The sequence below is a fragment of the Stomoxys calcitrans genome, chromosome 2 (genome assembly GCF_963082655.1).
Source record: "Stomoxys calcitrans chromosome 2, idStoCalc2.1, whole genome shotgun sequence".
NCBI classification, from domain to species: Eukaryota; Metazoa; Arthropoda; class Insecta; order Diptera; family Muscidae; genus Stomoxys; species Stomoxys calcitrans.
In genome coordinates this window covers 74,221,708-74,243,043 of record NC_081553.1, presented here as the reverse complement: position 1 = coordinate 74,243,043, position 21,336 = coordinate 74,221,708, and the positions used below count along the sequence as shown (strand labels likewise).

The following is a 21,336-nucleotide window of genomic DNA, read 5'->3' as shown; positions in this document are numbered from 1 at the left end:
TTGTGTAGTAACTTCCTTCCCTAAATATTCCATAGTGTTTTTATGAAGAATGGTCGCATTTGTCTTCGGAGTTTTCTGAACTTGCCGCACTAGCCAACGCACATCTCCAACTGAAAGTGCTTTTGGTCGGCCAGATCTTGGTTTATTGTCAACAGTTTTCGTTTCTGTCCACTTTCTGATGATGGATTGTATAGTAGATCGTGGTCTATTTAATATTTCACTGATAGTTTTTTGAGTTAAACCATTCCTGTGGTGTTTTATTATCAAAACTTTTACCTCATCAGAAACCTCGTTTTGCTTACGACCCATTTTGACAAAAACTATATTTTCAATGAAATTAAATATTTGCTGTCAAGGGCAAAGCCTCCTTTACTAAATAAAACAGAAAAGGGGGATTCCCAAATAATATTTGAATTTGACTTTGATGATAGCACATCAATGATGAATACTTTTTTTGTTCTGTTTTTGGTGTTATTATATAAAATTGCATTTTTTTGCGCTAATTAAATTTATTTTTTGAATTTATTTTAAAACATATTACGAAAAATAAACTATTGCATAAAACTGCATTATTTGTTTACTTTAAATTTTCTTCAATTACCCAAAATAAGTGAATTTATTATCAATTTTGCTAATGATGAATACTTTTTTTGACCGCTGTATATAGTAGACTAACAAAGTTCAAGTTTAATTTTTCTTACTTTCAACAAAAACATTTTTAACATTTTTCTCTTTTTATGGGCGAGGGGATAATTTTTTCGTTTGTTTTTGTTTTTCCTGGCTTTAACTCTATTTAGGTTAGTAGTCTTACGTTCTACGTTTGGTTTGTTTTGTCTAATTATTATCTAACGCTATGATGATACATTATCCTCTGAACCATCAACTTCTTCGGGAGGATTCTTTTTCACACAATCCCTTACGCCTTGCAGTATAATGCCCACCCTTCGATCTAATGCCTCTAGATGGGGCTCCCACAGAACAGGACTAACGGGATCCACCAACATTGTTTCACGCATTACTTGTGACAATGGTCGTGGTCCATTGTGGAAACTGAAAATAGAAAATAGAGGGAAGGATTACATTTTATAAATTGGTAAACAATTTTGATGCTTTTTTAGACGAGTATTAGAAAATGTTATGCACAGTGGTTCAAAAATAGACACTATGAACCAAAAGGCCAAAGAGCTCACTTCTCTCCCACAGACTCTTGTAAAGGGTGATTTTTTTGAGGTTATGATTTTCATGCATTAGTATTTGACAGATCACGTGGGATTTCAGACATGGTGTCAAAGAGAAAGATGCTCAGTATGCTTTGACATTTCATCATGAATAGACTTACTAACGAGCAACGCTTGCAAATCATTTTCAGTGAATAATTTTCAGTGAAACCATTTTCAGTGAATCGACAAATTTTGTTCAGCGATGAGGCTCATTTCTGGTTGAATGGCTACGTAAATAAGCAAAATTGCCGCATTTGGAGTGAAGAGCAACCAGAAGCCGTTCAAGAACTGCCTATGCATCCCGAAAAATGCACTGTTTGGTGTGGTTTGTACGCTGGTGGAATCATTGGACCGTATTTTTTCAAAGATGCTGTTGGACGCAACGTTACGGTGAATGAACACATTTCGAACCGAACACTGATTTTGGTAATAAAATTCAATGATTTGCAAGCGTTGCTCGTTAGTAAGTCTATTCATGATGAAATGTCAAAGCATACTGAGCATCTTTCTCTTTGACACCATGTCTGAAATCCCACGTGATCTGTCAAATACTAATGCATGAAAATCCTAACCTCAAAAAAATCACCCTTTAATAGAAATAGGCAGTTTAGGCACTGCGACTTGACATTGAAGGTGCTTTCAAAAATGTACAACTGACGTCAATCATGAAGGAGCTGTAGTTTCTAGGCATCAACACCACTGTAAGAAAGTTTATTAATAACATACTTACTAAAAGATGCACTACGGCAGGCTTGGAATCTGTAGATCTAAAACAAGTAAAAACGTGTTCAGTTCGGACGTGCCGAACTTTGGATACCCACCACGATGGATAAATGAACCATCCACTTTTATAACCACTCCACTACCACATCCATAGTAATATGCAAATGGTCTGGCTCGTATTGGGTTGCCCAAAAAGTAATTGCGGATTTTTTAAAAGAAAGTAAATGCATGTTTAATAAAACTTTGAATGCACTTTAATCAAATATACTTTTTTGACACATTTTTTCTAAAGCAAGCTAAAAGTAACAGCTGATAACTGAAAGAAGAAAGAATGCAATTATAGAGTCACAAGCTGTGAAAAAATTTGTCAACGCCGACTATATGAAAAATCCGCAATTACTTTTTGGGCAACCCAATATTTCATGCAGTTCCCGCCAATTCTTATATAAGTCACAGTTTCAGCGAAATTGGGACACAAAACCGCTTTTTTTTCGGATTAAGAACCTATATTCGTTCTATGTCAGACACTTGTCAAAGACCTTAGCTTGAGTCCCTTATTGTAGCGATATAAATGTCCTGCTAAAGCGTTTGATGCCTAATTTGAACACAAATGCACACTCTCCTGTCAAAGAGATTTCATTCAAGTCCGATTTTATCCTGTATTCTTCTTCCTAAGACACTTTGTTGCATGTCTATTTTATGTCAGTGGACATATATGCCCGCTTTGGGGGTTGTTTGGGATGGGGTGGTCCCCAAAAAACCTTTGGACCAAACATTTGATATGAGAGTTGTGCTTTATTTCCATAAACTTTTAATTTATACCCATAGGATCCACTATACTTTTAAATACCTTTCATTCTTTAGGGGTGCGGAGACCCCTCAGATACCAAGGAATAAATATGAATATCAGATTTGAATTTTAGTTTCATTATTTCAATTTTATTTGATATCCATATTGGCAAAGATGCTAAATGATATACAAGTTCGCACTTTACTCTTAAATATCCTTCATTTAATATCCATATTGTTCCAATCGGCAAACATATCCGTTTGGGTGGGTTTTGGGGTGGCGCATTACCACCCAGATTATTTGACTCCCAAGTTTTATACCAATTTTGTGTTTCTGAGTTACCACAAGTTTTTGAGTTATCAAAATTTTGCCTAAATCGGTTTACCCATCTTCGAGATTTAGGGTTTTTAAATATTGTGAAGAGGTCCAGAGATCAGATTTGTATTCTACTGTCGTTGACCTTCCATTTAAATCCCATATTGGCGCGATCGGATTATATGTCGTATTGAAGGAAATTTATTGGGTGGGCTGTCCCCAGATTTTTTGTTCTAAGATTGTATACCAGATTCATAGTCTACTCCTGAAGTTCTTTTATTTGACAACCATTCTTTGATTTTGGTCATTTATGGCCGTTTTGGGGGGTTTTGGAATTGGGGAGGTCCCGTAGGCACATTGGACCAAATTCTTATACCAGATTCATACTCTACTTCCAATTATCTATCATTTGTTACACCTACTGCCCCAATTGGTGTATATGTCATTTTTGGTATGTTTTGTTTTTTTTTTTTTTTGGGTGTGGCGCAGTTGTGCTCTACCCTTAAATACCTTTTATTTGATACTCATTAGTCCCAAGCAGCAAAAATATCCGTTTGGATGGGTTTTTTGGTGTGGCGTCCCCGCCAGGTTATTCGACACCAAATTTTTAAGCAATTTTGTGTTTCTGGGTGACCATAAGGCGGCATACAATTTTTTTGCTTAAATCGGTGCATTCATCTCCGTGATTTGGTGTTTTTGAAAATTGTGGTAAGGGGGAAGTTTCGCCCAATCGGATAAAAGATTGCGGCTTTTATGGGTTTAAGACCCTATATTCTGTGTATATGATAGCTATATCTATTAAATATAGTCCGATCTGAACCATATGCTGGTCGGATGACGGGAGGTTTCATAAAAGTCATTGTGCAAAATTCCAGCGAAATCGGGTAATAAATGTAGCTTTTGTGGGCTTTAAACCCTTAATCGGCAAATCGGTCTATATGGCAGCTATATCCGAATCAAGACAGATTTGGACCATATTTAGGTTACTGTGCCAAATTCCAGCGAAATCGGATAATAAATGTAGTTTTTATGGGCCTTAGACTCTTAATCGGCAGATCGGTCTATATTGCAGCTATATCTGAATTAAGACCGATCTGGAACATATTTAGGTGTGATGACGGAAGGCTTAAAATAGTTCACTGATTCAAGTTTCAGCAAATTCGAGTAATAAATGCAGTTCTTATGGGCTCAAAACGCTTAATCGGCAGACAGTTATATCTAAATAAAGTCCGATCTGAACCAAATGCTGGTCGGATGACGGGAGGTTTCTTACAAGTTTCTGTGACAAATTCCAGCGAAATCGAGTAATAAATGTAGCTTCTATGGGCCTATGACCATTAATCACCAGATCGGTATATATGGTTATGTTTGAATAATGACCGATTTGGACCATGTTTCGGTGTGATGACGGAAAGCTTAAAATAACTCTCTGTTTCAAGTTTCACCAAATTGGGTAATACATGCAGCTCTTACGGGCTTAAGACCCTTAATCTGCAGATCGGTCTATATGGCAGCTATATCTAAATATAGTCCAATTTGAACCATATTTGTGTTCAATGTCAGAAGGCTTAAAACAATTCACTATTCCAAATTTTAGCGAACTCGGATAATAATTGCGGCTTCTATAGGCCAAAGACCCTAAAACGGCGGATCGGTCTATATGGAGGCTACATGAAGATATAGTCCGATATAGCCCATCTTCGAACTTAACCTGTTTATGGACAAAAAAAAAAAAAAGAATCTGTACAAAGTTTCAGGTCAATATCTCTATTTTTAAAGACTGTAGCGTGATTTCAACAGACCGACGCACAGACGGACGGACATGGCTAGATCGTCTTGAATTTTTACGCTGATCAAGAATATATATACTTTATAGGGTCGGAAATGGATATTTCGATGTGTTGTAAACGGAATAACAAAATTAATATACCCCCATCTTTCGGTGGTGGGTATAAAAAGGAACCAAACAAAACATCCCTCCAACAGCCTTACAGAACCGATTTCTTTCCGGATTTGGTAAGAATTGTCTGCATATATGTCGGAAGTCGGACAAAGTCGTATCATATTGTTAGTTGGGTAGTTACGATCCCCACACTTTAGTATGATGTGTCCATGACCCAAACGAAAGGCAAGGATAGGTAGTAGGGTGGGTCTTAAATAAATCAAAGCGGTTATCAAAATCGGAATCTACGAGGGATTCTAAGAAAATTTGCCCAAGAACACATGGGTCTAAAATCAAAATAGAGCTTGTGACCTTAACCACAAACCCCGTCAATAACTATTTAATCATCTACACCCAGACGAAACGGGTGAAGTACCCTTGTCTACATCCGTCTGTCCTTGTTTTCTGTTCGCATCGTTTGTCCGACTGTCTTTCTGTTAATAAAGATGGAGGCCACATTTGTTATCCAATCTTCACAAAATTTTCCACACATCACTTTTTATACCCTCCATCATAGGATGGGGGTATACTAATTTCGTCATTCTGTTTGTAACTCCTCGAAATATTCGTCTCAGACCTCATAAAGTGTATATATTCTTGATCGTCATGATATTTTAGGTCGAATTAGCCATGTCCGTCCGACTGTCTGTCGAAAGCACGATCATTTTCGAAGGGGTAAAGCTAGCCACTCGGCTGGGATTGTAAATGGGCTATATCGGTCCACGTTTTGATATAGCTGTCATATAAACCGATTTGGGATCTTGACTTCTTGAGCCGCTAGAGGGCACAATTCTTATCCCATTTAGCTGAAATTTTGCATGAGGTGTTTTTTTAGACCTCCAACAACTGTGCTGAGTATGGTTGGAATCGGTTTATAACCTGATATAGCTGTCATATAAACCTATGTGAGGTCTTGACTTCTTGAGCGTCTAGAGGGCGCAACTCCTATCCTATTTGGCTAAAAATTTGGCATGCGGTGTTTTGCTATGACTTTCAACAACTGTGCTAAGAATAGTTCAAATCGGTTCATAACCTGATATAGCTGCTATATAAACCGATCTGGGGTCTTGACTTCTTGAGCCACTAGAGGACGTAATTATTATCCGATTTGGATGAAATTTTGCTTGACGTGTTTTGTTATGACTTTCAACAACTGTGCTAGGAATAGTTCAAATCGGTTCATAACGTGATATAGATGCCATATAATCCGATCTGGGGTCTTGACTTCTTGAGCCACTAGAGGACGCAATTATTATCCGATTTGGCTAAAATATTGCATGACGTGTTTTGTTATGATTTCCAACAATTGTATTAAGAATGGTTCAAATCGGTCCATAACCTGATATAGCTGCCATATTAACCGATCTGAGGTCTTAATTTCTTGAGCCACTAGAGGGCGCAATTATTTTCCGATTTAGGTGAAGTTTTGTACAACGGCTTCTCTCATGACCTTTAACATGCGTGTCGAATATGGCATGAATCTGTTTATAGCCTAATACAGCTCCCCTATAAACCGAACTCCCTATTTTATTGGGTTGCCCAAAAAGTAATTGCGGATTTTTCATATAGTCGGCGTTGACAAATTTTTTCACAGCTTGTGACTCTGTAATTGCATTCTTTCTTCTGTCAGTTATCAGCTGTTACTTTTAGCTTGCTTTAGAAAAAAAGTGTAAAAAAATTATATTTGATTAAAGTTCATTCTAAGTTTTATTAAAAATGCATTTACTTTCTTTTAAAAAATCCGCAATTACTTTTTGGGCAACCCAATAGATCTTCAGCTCTTAAAGTGCGCAAGTCTTACTAGATTTGACTGAAAATGACTTCTACTATGGTCTCCAATATTCAGTTCAATTATGGTCCGAAATGAGCCATAACTTGATGTTGCTCCAATAACACAGCAATTCTTTTCTTTTATCCTTTGTTAGCCTTAAAAGAGATACCGTGGCACGAGCTCGACAAATGCGATCCATTGTGGAGGGTATATAAGATTCGGCCCGGCCGAACTTAGCACGCTCTTACTTCTTGAGTCTATGAATTTTGGTAAAAAGCGGTTAAGATTTAGATGTAGCTCCCATATATTGGGTTGCCCAAAAAGTAATTGCGGATTTTTCATATAGTCGGCGTTGACAAATTTTTTCACAGCTTGTGACTCTGTAATTGCATTCTTTCTTCCGTCAGTTTTTACTTTTAGCTTGATTTAGAAAAAAAGTGTAAAAAAGTATATTTGATTAAAGTTCATTCTAAGTTTTATTAAAAATGCAATTACTTTCCTTTAAAAAATCCGCAATTACTTTTTGGGCAACCCTATATCGCCTCATTTCCACATATAAGTATGTAGTGACAGTTATCAAGCGATTTGCTTGAAATTTGTTATTGAATATGCCATTACCCATCTGAAAGTCTGTGCTAAATTTCGTCAAAATCGTTTCAGATTTAGATAAACGTCCACCGGAAGGACGGACTTTGTCGCTAAAACCCGGAAGCTGGATTTTGATTTTAGAACCCAAGGTTTTGTTGGAAAATTTTCTTATCGTTGTAGATTCCGATCTTGATAACCGCTTTGTCGATTAAAAAATTGACCCACCCTCATAAGCAGACATCGGAGGCCACCGTAGCGCAGAGGTTAGCTTGTCCGCCTATGACGCTGAACGGCTGGGTTCGAATCCTGGCGAGACCATCAGAAAAAATTTTCAGCGGTGGTTTTCCCCTCCTAATGCTGGCACGATTGTGAGGTAATATGCCATGTGAAACTTCTCTCCAAAGAGCACACCGTTCGGAATCGGACTGCACTCATTGATAGGTGAGAAGTTTGCCCCTGTTCCTTAGTGTTCCTATGTTCATGGGCAAAATTTGTTTGACATACAAAATCTATTCTTGTGAAGTTCGACCTCATGATATACAATGGTTGCTTTTAGTTGTTGGATTTTTTTCCTTGAAATTAAAATCGTCCTGTAATTTATTTCTCTTTAATTTCAATTATACTTACTCCAGCAATTTTTTGACAGTGGATTTCCGCACCATACAGCACTGTAACATGGGAGCCAATATTGTCAAATCATCATGGAATGGCTTACCAAATCCACGACCATGATCCAAGTGTAATGTGAAAGTATCATTGCCATATATTCTGAAAAGGAAAAAAAAGGAGAAAAATAAACACACATCAGTAATGTTTGAGTTATAAACAAAAAAGGCAAACATATCATGAAAATATTTCATATAAATTACTACCACTTCATGCACCCCAACGACAGCCTGTGACATTGAAATGAAATTTTTTTTTTTGATTTTTTGTGTTGAAGAAAAAAACACAGTTGAACTTAAAACTCAATCATGAATTTATATTTGCCTTGAAATTGTTAAAGTTTTATTTGCCATTTGGCAATTGCTGTTTGCCTTGGCATGTGATCCGAAGGAGCTGTAGCGTATTGATTTCAAATCTATTTCCCAGTAGTTTTGAAGCGCGAGCATTTTTTCTTATTACAGATTTAGTTCAATTGCCTTTTAAACTCATTGTATTGGGACTATTTTGTTTTTATTTTCTCCCCTCCATCAAACTTTAGCTCATTGATGATGTGGAGTATTTCCAATCGTTTGTTGTACTATTTTCATTTAGGATTTTATTTATCCGCTCGATTTTTGTTATAGAACATTTTCTAGTTAAGCCTAATGGAATGATTTAGAATAAAAAAAAAACCGAAAATGAAAGAAAAAAATTGTATTTTGCCATTTTATGACTGAGGCCAAAAAGTTAAGCTGATAGGAATTAAATGCGGAAGGCAAAATAGATACAATGGCTGAAGTTTAGTTCTTTTGAGTGAGGGTGGATGAATTGATAGAGCTCATTTAAAATTGATGAAAACACAAAATGCCATTCACCAACAAAATGTGTAACTATGTCACAGCCATGTCAGTTTTCCAAAAAAAATTTGTTTGGGGCTGGCGATTGGTATAGAAATTTAAAATGTAACCTTTAAAATGTTAACACAACTTGGAGGCTATTTTTAGGGCTGATATTGTTAAAAATAAAAGGAATATGTAAGGATGGGCTAAAGTCGAGCAAAGCCGACCTTTTCATGCCCTACAGTACAGGGGATATGCCTGATAAGTCGTCGTAATTATAATTTGTTAAAATTTTAAATGAAGAACTTGTATAGGTTAGGTTAGGTTGAAAAGAGGGTGCAGATATTAATCCGCCCCTAAGCAGTAATCGGCTTGTTGGGCGCTCTAAAAACTACAAAGTTATCTCTAAAAAGAAAATTTTAAGTTAGGAATTCCGTGCTACTTACAAAATCCTTAATAGTTTTCAATACCATTCCCCTAAATTGGTTCATTTCTGCTACTGTGTCTCCACCTAAGTGCCGTTATCTGTTAGTTCTTCAAGGTTCATCTCATTTGAACATATTTACATAAATTTATATGAATTTTGAGAAGATAGACTTATAAATGCGTGTGCGAAGCCCCTTAAAGTGAAAATCCGGAGATGCATCTTTATCTAAATCTGAACCGATTTCTAAGATATTCACCAGTGATCAGGTGAGCCATGAACATTTCACTAAGGAACTGGGGCAAACTTCTAACATATCAATGAGTGCTGCCCGATTCACGTTGAAGTTCAATGATAAGGGGCCTCTTTTTTATAGCCGAGTCCCACAGGCGTGCCGCAATGCGACACATCTTTGGGGAGAAGTTGTAACATGGCATATTACCTCACAAATATCGCCAGCATTAGGAGGGGATAACCACCGCTGAAAATTTTTTCTGATGTTATCGCCAGGAATCGAACCCAGGCGTTCAGCATCATAGGCAGACATGCATGCCGTTTAGCAATTCACTACAATTAAATTCTAATTAGTTATTCCAAAATGTACAAGGATATTGGATAAATATCTCCCATGTTCGTCATAGCTGAAAACCTTCCTCCACATTGAAGGGCATGAAAGGATTACCCATCTAAATACAGGATATTTTTCAGGGACGCTACCAAGTAGACAGCAAATGACGCCATATTTTTTGCCGCTCTTTTGATATTTCTCTTCAGTAAACTTTGCCATTTCATTATGGAAAGATATACAAGCCAAAAAGGAGTCAAAATTGTTAAAATTTACTACCGAAATTGGGAGTCACTGGATCGTTTTCACCAAAAAGTTATCTCAAGCGATGAGGCTCATTTTTAGCAGAATGGCTTGTCAATAAGCAAAATATGCGTCATTAGTCAGACAGCAATACACACGTACTCCGTGGGGCGTACTTCTTCCTTGATGATCAAGACCGACACGTTACTGTGAATGAGAGTCGATTCCATTCAAAGATAACAGAATATTTTCCCCAATTGGATGATATGGACTTGGAGGTTATGTGGTTCCAACAGGACGGCGCAACATACCACACACCGAATGTCACAATCAATTTATTGGAAACCGAGTTTGAAGAACGTGTTATCTCACGAAATAGCCTCCGTAGTACGATTTGACGCCGTTCGACTATTTCCTGTGGGGCTACGTCAAGTCTATGGTCTATGCAAGATATATTCATTTACAGGTAGTGGCAGTTGCCCAACAACAAAATATTGTGTACACTATCTGTCAAAATCAGTGATAAGTGCAACTCTGATTTTGTATATGTAACTAGTTAGCGCCATTTTTCGTTGTTTGTGTGTAAAACTCGTGCACTTCGCGAGAAAATATTTTACTCAGCTGATTATGGTACACTACCTGGTAATTATGTCATGGGTCTATGCCTATTTTGACAGATAGTGCACTCAATATTTTGTTGTTGGGCAACCGCCATTACCTGAAAATGAATATATCTTGGGTCTATGCCAACAAGCCAGCGACGGTTGATGAAGTTCGTAGGAATATCGAACGCAGCAGTATTGGCCGATTTTTGCTTGAACATTGGGTTTAGCGTCTGGACTTCTACAAGCGTGTCCGTGGTGGCCGTGCAAAAGAAATCGAGATCCATACATAAAGACATTGAACGTACTTTTACGGAAATGAAGAAATTCATTGATATCCACAGCCGCTTTTGTTTTATTTAAAAAAAAACTTTTTTGCGCTCTTATTGAAAAATCCGATATTAGAGAATACTGAGCCCTAAGAACAACACTTAAAAAATTTAATCAACAATCATCCCGAAAGCGGGAAAACCGAGCCATTCTCTAACCAAAGACTACAGGTCAATAGGCCTTTCATCCTTCATTTTGAAGATTTTGGAGAGACTAATTGACAAATGAGTTAGGGACAGTCGCGACCCATCACTGGTATGCGGTTATCAGCATGCGTACAGATAAAAATAATTTTGAAAAACAACAAATTTGGTTGAAACAACAACTACGAAATTTGTTAATTTTCCTGCAACCATTTATTTTGAATCTCAACGACCCAAAGTACAGATTTTTTGTTGAAAGACACTCTTTGCAAGCCAACATATAACAACAATAACAATGTATCCATAAGCAAGGCAACGAAACCATCTAACCAGTTGGTGTTGTTTTGTTTTCTTTATTCGGCTCGCGCCGCTTTGTCTCGTTGGCTTTACTGCTGCTCTCGGGTTTTCCTCTGTCACCCTGTACTATTACCCATAAAAACAAATTTTAATAATTTTGGAGCCGCAGAGTATTGAACTCATGAACCTCTAGCCTACTACTGCACAGTAATAAGTGTCTAAAAAAAAGGAAAATTTTTTTTTTAATACGAAATTCATATTTTTATACCCACCACCGAAGGTATATTCATTGTGTCACTCCGTTTGCAACACATCGAAATATCCATTTTCGACCCTATAAAGTATATATATTCTTGATCGTGGTAAAAATCTAAAACGATCTAGCCATGTCCTTCCGTCTGTCTGTCGGTTGAAATCACGGTACAGTCTTTAAAAAATGAGATATTGAGCTGAAACTTAGCACAGATTCCTTTTTGGTCCATAAGCAGGTTAAGTTCGAAGATGGGCTATATCGGACTATATCTTGCTATAGCCCCCTTATAGACCGATCCGCCGATTTAGGGTCTTAGACCCGAAAAAGAAAGATTTATTATCCGATTTTGCTGAAATTTGGGACAGTGAGCTGTGTTAGGCCAGTTAACATTCATCTTCAATTTGGCCCCGATCGGTCCAGGTTCGGATATAGATACCATATAGACAGATCTCCCGATTTAAGGTCTTGGGTCCATAAAAGGCGCACTTATTATCCGATTTTGCTGAAATTTGGGACAGTGAGTTGCGTTGGGCCTGTTACCATCTTTCTTCTATTTGGCCCCGATCGGTCCAGATTTGGATATAGCTGCCATATAGACCGATCTCTCGATTTAAGGTCTTGGGTCCATAAAAGACGCATTTATTGTCCGATTTTGCAAAAAATTTGGGACGGTGAGTTGTGTTAGTCCCCTCAACATCTTTCTGCAATTTGACCCAAATCGGTCCAGATTTGGATATAGCAGCCATATAGATCAATCTCTCAATTTAAAATCTTGGGCTCATAAAAGACGCATTTATTGTCCGATTTTACCGAAATTTGGGACAGTTACTTATGTTGGGCTTTTTGATATGCGTGTCGTATATGGTTCAGATCGGAGTAAAATTGAATATAGCTACCCAAAAAGACCAATATTTTGTTTTACAAAATTGAACAATGCCGAATTTGGTCCAAATCGGACCATATTTCGATATAGCTGCTATGGGGGCATAAATTATGCATTTTTTACTGGATTATGGCGAAAGGTGTTAAAAATATATACCCGAGGTGGTGGGTATCCATGGCCGAACTTAACGCCTTTTTACATTTTACTTTGTCTTTTAGCCGGTAAAGCAATGAAAAGTGTTAATATCTACTAATCCATCCATTTGAAAACCTCGAAGATCAGTTAACATACATTTTCACTTTATTCTTTCATATGCATTGCCAAATTGTCTCCGTTTTGCATTATGTGATGCTTCTGGCCATTTTTCCATCTACCCCCAAAAAGGATTAGTGCTGCTTGAAGACAAATGGTAGCACATAATTGATTATTATTCATGGCGTATACATTTCGACTTGATACTTATCATAAACATGCATTTCATGCAACACTTTTTCGGATTTCCATACAAACGCCACCTCCCCAAATCGCATCGCATCGCAATATATAACGAAGAAACATGCATGGGGAGTAGATAGACATGCCACAATAATGTATGCCAGACTCACTTGTCCTCCTACGGGTCTAGGTACATGTAAGGCAAGCATCAATGTATTCATGGGTATGGGTGTGTGTAGGTGTATGCATGATATTGTCGGGACAAGTATAATGGTGAAAGCAGCCCTAAGTGTCCTTTAACACCTAAATGCATAGTATCTAATTGCCACTTAAAGGCACTTTAAATGCATACACGCACACCCATGCAAACATCAGGTGTTCCCTTTTGCCGGGAGGATGGAGGATGAGTACAAAGTACGAGAGATACTATCCACTCAGTCATATAGATATCATTGGGGGCGTTATAGTAATATGCATATATATGTTTGTGGGTGAGTGTATCTGTAACTGCATCTGTGTATAGGATTCGCTGGGTGTATGTGTGTGTGTGTGTGTGTGTGCTTTAGTAAACATTCAAAATCAATTTAGCATAACAAAACCCATTTGATATAAAATGATGTTGAATTTAATGCACCGCGATCAAACGGTTGAGTGCTCGAAAAGGGAATTGTTGTGACGTATCCGTGAGTGTGTTTGTGTTTGTATTTCCATTAGCCGCATATATAAAGATAGGGTGACACAAAAGTCTTTGATGTTGCCAAAATTTCACCAATTGAAGTAGCAATTTTTTGAGTTATTGATTACGGTAAAGTTTTTCTTGGCTGGGCAACACTTTTTGCACCACCTTGTAACTATAAAATCGTTTTATGAATGTTGGTTAGTATGCAGATACGAATGGTTTTTTGTTTTTCAGAAAAGCAAAGAGAACAGCAAACATTACTTGGCTTTGATTGTTTTTAGAAAGGGTTAATCAATCAGCATGATAAATATATTTCAGTAATGGCAATAGTTGTGTTTTAGTTCAAAAACATTAATTTTTTCTTTAAAATTTTTAGATCAGTAAACTCAGTAAACTTGAAGGAACAGGATGGTTCCGAAGGGGGGTGCCATAAGCTCCGGCGTAGGTACATCCGTGCTTGCGTGTCAAAGGGCGCTTCTTCACGCCCATGCTTGAATTCTCCATTCCTCCTGTCTTTTTTATTCGTGTATAACCTCTAGTCCGAGGTTTCACATCTTCTGGCCTCCGAGTGTTTATTGTCATAATTAAGGTATTTAATTCCTTGATTCTCATCCAGATATGCCACTTACCGAAATTCTTACCCTGGTATTGTAGGAAATTGAAAAACATTTAGGCGCTATACACAAACTAAATATGGATGGTTATATATTTAGAGCTGATTTTCCTACGACTTCGATTCTAGAGAAAATAAATAAAACCATGCTAAAATATTTTTCAGCGGTGGTTATCCCCTCACCAAATGCTGGCGACATTTGTGAGTATTTCAGCCATGTACAACTTCTCAACCAAGAGGTGTTACTTTTCAGTGGCACGCCGTTCGGACTCGGCATTAAACAGGAGGTCCCCTTATCATTGAGCTTAAATTTAAAACGGGCAGCACTCAATTGATATTGTGAGAAGTTAATTTCCCCCTAATTTGTTCCGTAATTGCATGTTTGGGAAACACTAAACATGCTAATTTCGGCCGGGCCGAAACTTGGAAGCCCATCACCATGGATTCTGCTAAAAATGTACACAAACTGAACTAAGTTGAAGGGTATAATTTTACTTTGCGCAATAAATTTCTGCCCAGCCAGGCAAAAATTTAAACTTCTAGGAGCAGTAGAAGGCTAATCGGGAGATGGATTTTTATAGGAGCTATATCAAATTATAGACTAACTTGAACAATACAAATCATGGATGTTGGAAGTCATGGCAGAATTTCAGCTAAATCCGCCAAAAATTGCGGCTTCTTGGGTATCAAGAACTCAAATCGGGGGATTGATTTATATGGCAGGTTATACACCGATTTGGACCGTACTTGGCACATTTATTGAAGGTCTTTACAGAACACCATGTAAAGTAAAGTTAAGAGATTGTTTTATATGGGAGCTATATCATGGGAGGCCACCGTAGCGCAGAGGTCGGCATGTCCGCCCATGACCCTAAAGGCCAAGGTCGAATCCTGGCGAGATATCAAGAACAAGTAAAAGCGCGTAAAGTTCGGCCGGTCCGAAACTTAAAAACGTTGCTTAAAGTTTACCCAAAGGATTTGGACCTTATGTGACACGATTGTTGGAAGTCGTAATAGAACACTACGTACCAAATATCGGTCCCATCGGATAAAAATTGAGGTTTCCAGCGGCTTGATGTCACATCAGGAGATCAGTTTATACAGGAGCTATATCAGGTGATACACCGATTTGGACCATGCTTGTCATGATTGTTGCAAGTCATAACAGAACCCTACGTGCAAAATGACACCTTAATCGGATAACAACTGCGGCTTTTAGGGTCTCAAGATGTCACATCGGGAGATCAGTTTATATGGGAGCTATATCAGGTTATAGACCGATTGGGACCATACTAGGCACGATTGTTGGAAGTCGCAACGGAATATTGTGTGCAAAATTTCAGCCCAATCTGTTATACATTAACAGCTCAAGAAATCAAGTCGAAGGACCAATTTATTTGGGAGCTGTATCCAAATCTGAACCGATAACAAATTTTTTCAGCGGGGAGTTTCCCTTCCTAATGCTGGCAACACTTGTGAGATATTATGCCATGTAAAAACTTCTCTTCAAAGAGGTGGCCGCAGTGCGACACCTCGCGTTGTCGTTGAGCTTAAACTTGAATTGGCCTGCACTCATTGATATACGAGAAGTTTGCCCCTGCTCCTTAGTGGAATGTTCATGGGCAAAATTTGCAATATCAGGTTAAATACCGACCATAGTTAGGACCATAGTTGTCACGGCTGTTGAGAGTCAAAGCAGAATATTAGGTGCGAAATTTCAGTCCAACCGGATAATAACTGCATCTTCTAGGAGGTCAAGAAGTCAAGTCGAGTGCCCAATATATATGAGAGCTATATCCAAATCTGAACCGATGGCTCATTTTCAATCCTCAGCGACCTACATCAACAAAAAGTATGTGGGCAAAATTTCAAGCGGATATCTTCATTCGCTCGCCCGTCATTGTGATTTCCACAGACGAAAGGATAGACACATGGAAAGATGGACGGAGGGACATGACTAGATCGACTTAGAATTTCAAGACAATCAAGAATATCCCAGATCTATATGTCTATGTTGTACATACAGGATTACTAGATAAGTATACGCCTATCCTATGGTGGTGGGTATAAAAATTCTCAAAATTTTCGTATTTACAGCCTTGATCACTAAGGCTATGACATAAAAATAATTCCGGACGATATCGTGATTTTAACCTTCTCCTAAATTGGGTTACACTGCGAATACCGAAGGAAGTAAACTACATAGGCCTGGTTGTTGTTTCAAAGAAATACTGAAAAACCAAGAATCCGAAAGTCACCATGCTCTTGAAATCTATCCCTGCAGAAGGATGTTCGTTGGAAAATGGGGAGTTAGACTAACAATGATCTACCAGATGTGCAAAGGCATAATAAAATAAGTTCTGACATATGGGGACGGATGGTAACCTCTGTGGTAGACCAAAGAGATGTTTCTCAAATTCTGCTTTCGAACTCACCACAATAATACTCACTATACAACATTTCAACATGGGGGGCAGATTTGCTGAAGGAAGACTTATATTCAAAAAACGCCAAGGTTTGTGTGGTGTCGGAATCACGGGATGACTGGGGTCTACATCACTGATTGAATTTGATTGGCAATGCTGAATATACAGCCTAATGAGGTCTATTTTCAGAGCTGAGAGACGTAGAAATTTAGGTATACTGAAGGAGAACAGGAGGACACTTTAGCGCAGAGGTTAGCATGTCTGCCTATAGCGCCAAACGCCTGGGTTCAAATCCCGGCGTGACATCAAAAAACTTTTCCTCGTTGGTTATCCCCTTACTAATGCTGGCTACATTTGTGAGTTATCCAGCCATGTTAAAACTTCTCTACCAAGTGGTATCGCTATGCCGCACGCCGATCGGACTCGGCATAAAATAGGAGGCCCCTTATGATTGAGTTTAAACTTTAATGGGACTGCACTCATTGTTATGAGAAAAGTATGCCCTGTTCCTTAGTGGAATGTTCATGGAAAATTTAGTAGAAGGAGAACAGGTACTATCACAGTTTGAATTTGAATACGATAAATGTTCAGGAACCCACTGAAATGGGTTTCAGACCACCTGACAAATGCAAAATTTGCAAATTTGCTTAAGAAAAATCCATTAAGGAAGAGCGGGAATACTTCTCTCATAGCAATGAATGCTGTCCGATACAAGTTTAAGCTCAAAGATGGGAGACCTTCTATTTATTGTCGAGCCCAAACGGCTTGCCGCAGAGCAACACCACTTAGTTTTTAGTTTACACTGCTGATAACCGAGGTTAACGAGGAGGGAATAACCACAGCTGCAAAATGTTTCCTGATGTTCTCGTTCTTGTTTAGCGTTAAGGCAGACATGCTAACCTCAGAGCTACGATGGCTCTCATACTACCCGACTCGGAGAAAATTGCAAGATACTCATTCCTAATAATAGTTGTGAGACTGCCAGATCAAAGCCTATCAGACAGGAAGAGAAACAATAATGCAATCGAAATGCTGAGGCGGAATCGTGTTTCTCAAAACTCTGAATTTATTTTGACGGATTGCAAGCCATTACAGTCTTAAATTTGACAATGGTGCGGTTTATGTGCATGAAGGTCCCAGCTTCCGTAAGCGAAGCAGCTTTTAATTACGTATAATTATTTTTCGAACTACTACACCTGAGAAGTTTTCCCCTGTTCCTTAGTGGAATGTTCATGGGCAAAATTTGCAATTTTTACTACACCTAGTGTTGCCAGTGCGGAAGCGGTATCAAAGTTGAGAATTTACTCATAGCTGAGGGTTGACATGTTTCTTTGGTCTGAAATCAGGTCGAAAAGAACAAATAAACTATTGGGGTATCAATAAAATTCTTTTTTTTTCTGTGAAAGTGCGCTTGATGCCATTATGTATGGAACTCGATTTCTTTTGCATGGCCGCCACGGCTACGCTTGCAAAAGTCCAGATGCTGAACCCAATTTTCGACGGGTTTCAGGCATAAATCGGCCGATACAGCTGCAATTTCGCGTTCGATGTATCTTTCCACCATGAAGTGGCTCGTTTCACTTCACTTTTTGTCATTTGAGTGTATTCGTCAAGAGTGCAGAATAAAACCATGGATGTTGAGGGGCCAAATACGGTGACAAGGGGTCTGACTGCTTGAAATCTCAGGAAGAAGAACGAAAGATCTGATATTGACTGAAACTGATACAAGTGCTAAGGGAAATTTTCCGAATTTTGTAAATTCTGGGTAAGAAATCCGGCTTTTGTGCGTTCAATGCCTTCAATTGGTAAACAGGACTATATGGCAACCTCATACAAATATAGTCAGATACGGTTTATACTATACTCTGATGTTGAGCGGTCCGTGCAACTCACAGTAACGGCGAAAATGGGTAGTAGAAGCGCATATCTGGCCTTAAAGCCTTAAATCAGGAGATCGTTTATAATTGAAATCGTGGCATAAATACGACAATTGTGAACTTAAAACTTCTTATCGGAAGATCGGTATAAAGGGTGCTGTCATGATATAGGCTATATAGGATGTAGAGTGAATTCAACAAACAGACGGACGGAAATGTCTAGGTCTTCTGTAAATATATAACGACCACAGTAGCTACAATTTCTAGGGTTGAAAATTAATAATTTTATTTGTTGCAAATGGCTAAATGGCCAACTCCTCGGTGATGGGTATAAAAACATATACCGCATTTTTAGCCTATAGAATATTTAGTAGGTTCCAGTCGGGTTCGGTAGGATTGCTCTAAAATTTTTGTAGGAAACAATTTTCTTGAGTGGAAACACTGAAATTTGTCCCGGCCGAACTTGTATGTATGTATGTCACTTCAGCCAGTTTGTGGACCGACATCGCATATATGGGTCTAAATTCATATCCTTAAATTATGTTTTAAAAACCTAAACGATGTCAATATCAACGCTGTCAGCAGCCTTATGCAAGGAACAAACAAACCCATTAAAACCTGCCATTTTGCGAAAATCAAAGATTGTTACTGCTTTCCGATATGTATTTTGTATTCCTGTGCAAAGGCAGAGTAGAAATCATGCAAATATAATAATGGCTTCATACACCATTAAGGTGGAATACCAAAAAAGACGGAATGCGTTAAAAAGAAAAAAAAAAAGAATATTTAATAGTTATTTCTAGATTCACCATACTGTTTACAACCATGAAGCAAATAATGAAGTGCAAATAAGATCTTTATAAGTTTATTTACGATTTTTGAAGTAGGCTAAAGTCTTTCGCCTAAAGAGAAATGTTGTGTTTATTCTTCTCAGGAAAAACCCACCCAAAACCAACGTTTTTATTTGTGGGGTTAAAACCTTTATGTAGGCAGGACATGCATTCGGCTTTACTGTGCTTTTGTTATGAAATTAAGAACAACAGCACTTTCAAGCCCTTTGTTACATTTCAGTATAAGACCTGGTATTTTTTTTCCTGACCACTATGGTCTTTGATTATACCTGGATGCAGCAGCATTCATCCATCCATATCACTCTTTTGCACCATTTCCATGTATCACTTACCATCTGCATAGCATATGGCTTAAGCACAATGCTAACGAAAGATACCTTTATCCCCAAACCCATAGGCGGAAGCCTAACGTATGCATTGCACACACCTTGAAGTGTGTTCATGTGCAATGATTGCCTGTGAATGCGTACAGTACGCAAAACACACACACAGCTAAAAGTAATGTCTGCTTACTCATCCCTATGCCGTGCAGTGAAAGGAAGAACGTGAATAAAGCAGAAATCTATGGATGGATGGATGGCTTTCTGAATTTTAAGATTCATCGAACAGTGTAAAGCCAGTGTTGGAATGTCCTCTCTGTTGCCGCGTTGTGTTGTGACCCCCCTTGGGTATACACACGCAACTACAAATGTAATTGGTTTTTACTTGTGTACGTGTGCCTAGACGAGCTAACAGGCAGGCAGTATGGGATAAGATTTCGCTGCAGAGTGATAGAATGGGCAAGGAAAAGTATAGAACTTGGCTCGAACTATGGTAAAGCTTTAAATGGATTATTCAATGGGAAATTTCAATTTAAGGGGGACTACTCTTTGAGAAATTTTAGAGAAATAGGTAGAATTGATTAAAAATCAATATGACTTATTATGTTTATGCCGAATAGGCAATCAAATAACAAAACTTTAGACACATTAAAATTACCTAATTTCTTTTTTCTGGCATTATATAAGACTTATTATATCCGAGATGGACACAAGTAAGCAAATGACAGAAAGGCAAAGCTTACTCAATACAAAGTTTGATGTGGAAGTAGAAATCATGGAGAACATTCAGCTTTTCGTTAAATAGATTGAGCGTTCAATTGTGGACGAAGCCTATATATGCGTAAAAAACAGCTATTACAAGAAACTTAAGTTGAATATTCACAAAAATATCCAGTAGGGGTGAAATTAAAAGTCATTAGCTCATCCGGTGTGATTTGCTTCCTTTTGGAAACAAGTAATTCTATAAAAATAATAAAGCTTCTCAATTTTGGATCTATTAAACCTTAAGTTGTTATAGAATGTGTTATTCAATACGTACCTTAAAAGTACCATATATGGTTCTATAGCATTAAAATCCATCGGGGACTTCCTTAAACAACCTTATACCAAATTTGGGTGTATGATTCGTAATCCCAAAGTCTTTTAAATAAAGTTCTATATTGCCGATGGACCGAAAAAGGAATTTTGTGGAGGGCCATAATTCGCACTTTGCTCTCATTTAAGTCACACATTGTTGTGGTTGTGGGTTGGTCCGCCACACTTTTTCTCCAATTTAGAAACCAAATTTTTCTCTTCACTGCAATAACTAACAATTGAGTGCCATATTTTACCGAATGAACTCCTTTTCCGTTTGGGAAACTTTTATGGGAAGGGGATTTTTAGGGAAGGCAGCCCCCTAATATTCTCAACTACCTTTTAATTGAGTCCCATATTTCCCATTTCTATCGATTTACTTTTCCATTTGAGGTTTTTTATAAAAGGAATCAGATTCCTTTTCTACTCCCAATTATCTTTTATTTAGCCTATGACGCTAATCGCCTGGTTTCGAATCCGGGCGATAA

At 38.0% G+C, this 21,336-nt stretch overlaps 1 protein-coding gene across 1 annotated transcript in view; it reads right to left on the bottom strand.

Moving 5' to 3' along the window:
- Positions 1-701: 701 nt before the first annotated feature.
- LOC106081324 (extracellular serine/threonine protein CG31145) overlaps positions 702-21,336 on the bottom strand; it is a 295,459-nt gene continuing 274,824 nt past the window's right edge. Inside the window, exons 10-11 of the mRNA XM_059361506.1 lie at positions 7,977-8,117; positions 702-1,050 (exon numbers count right to left, since the gene is read on the bottom strand). Coding sequence (XP_059217489.1) covers positions 852-1,050; positions 7,977-8,117 — 340 coding nt within the window. The 3' untranslated portion in view covers positions 702-851. The remainder of the gene's footprint in view (positions 1,051-7,976; positions 8,118-21,336) is intronic.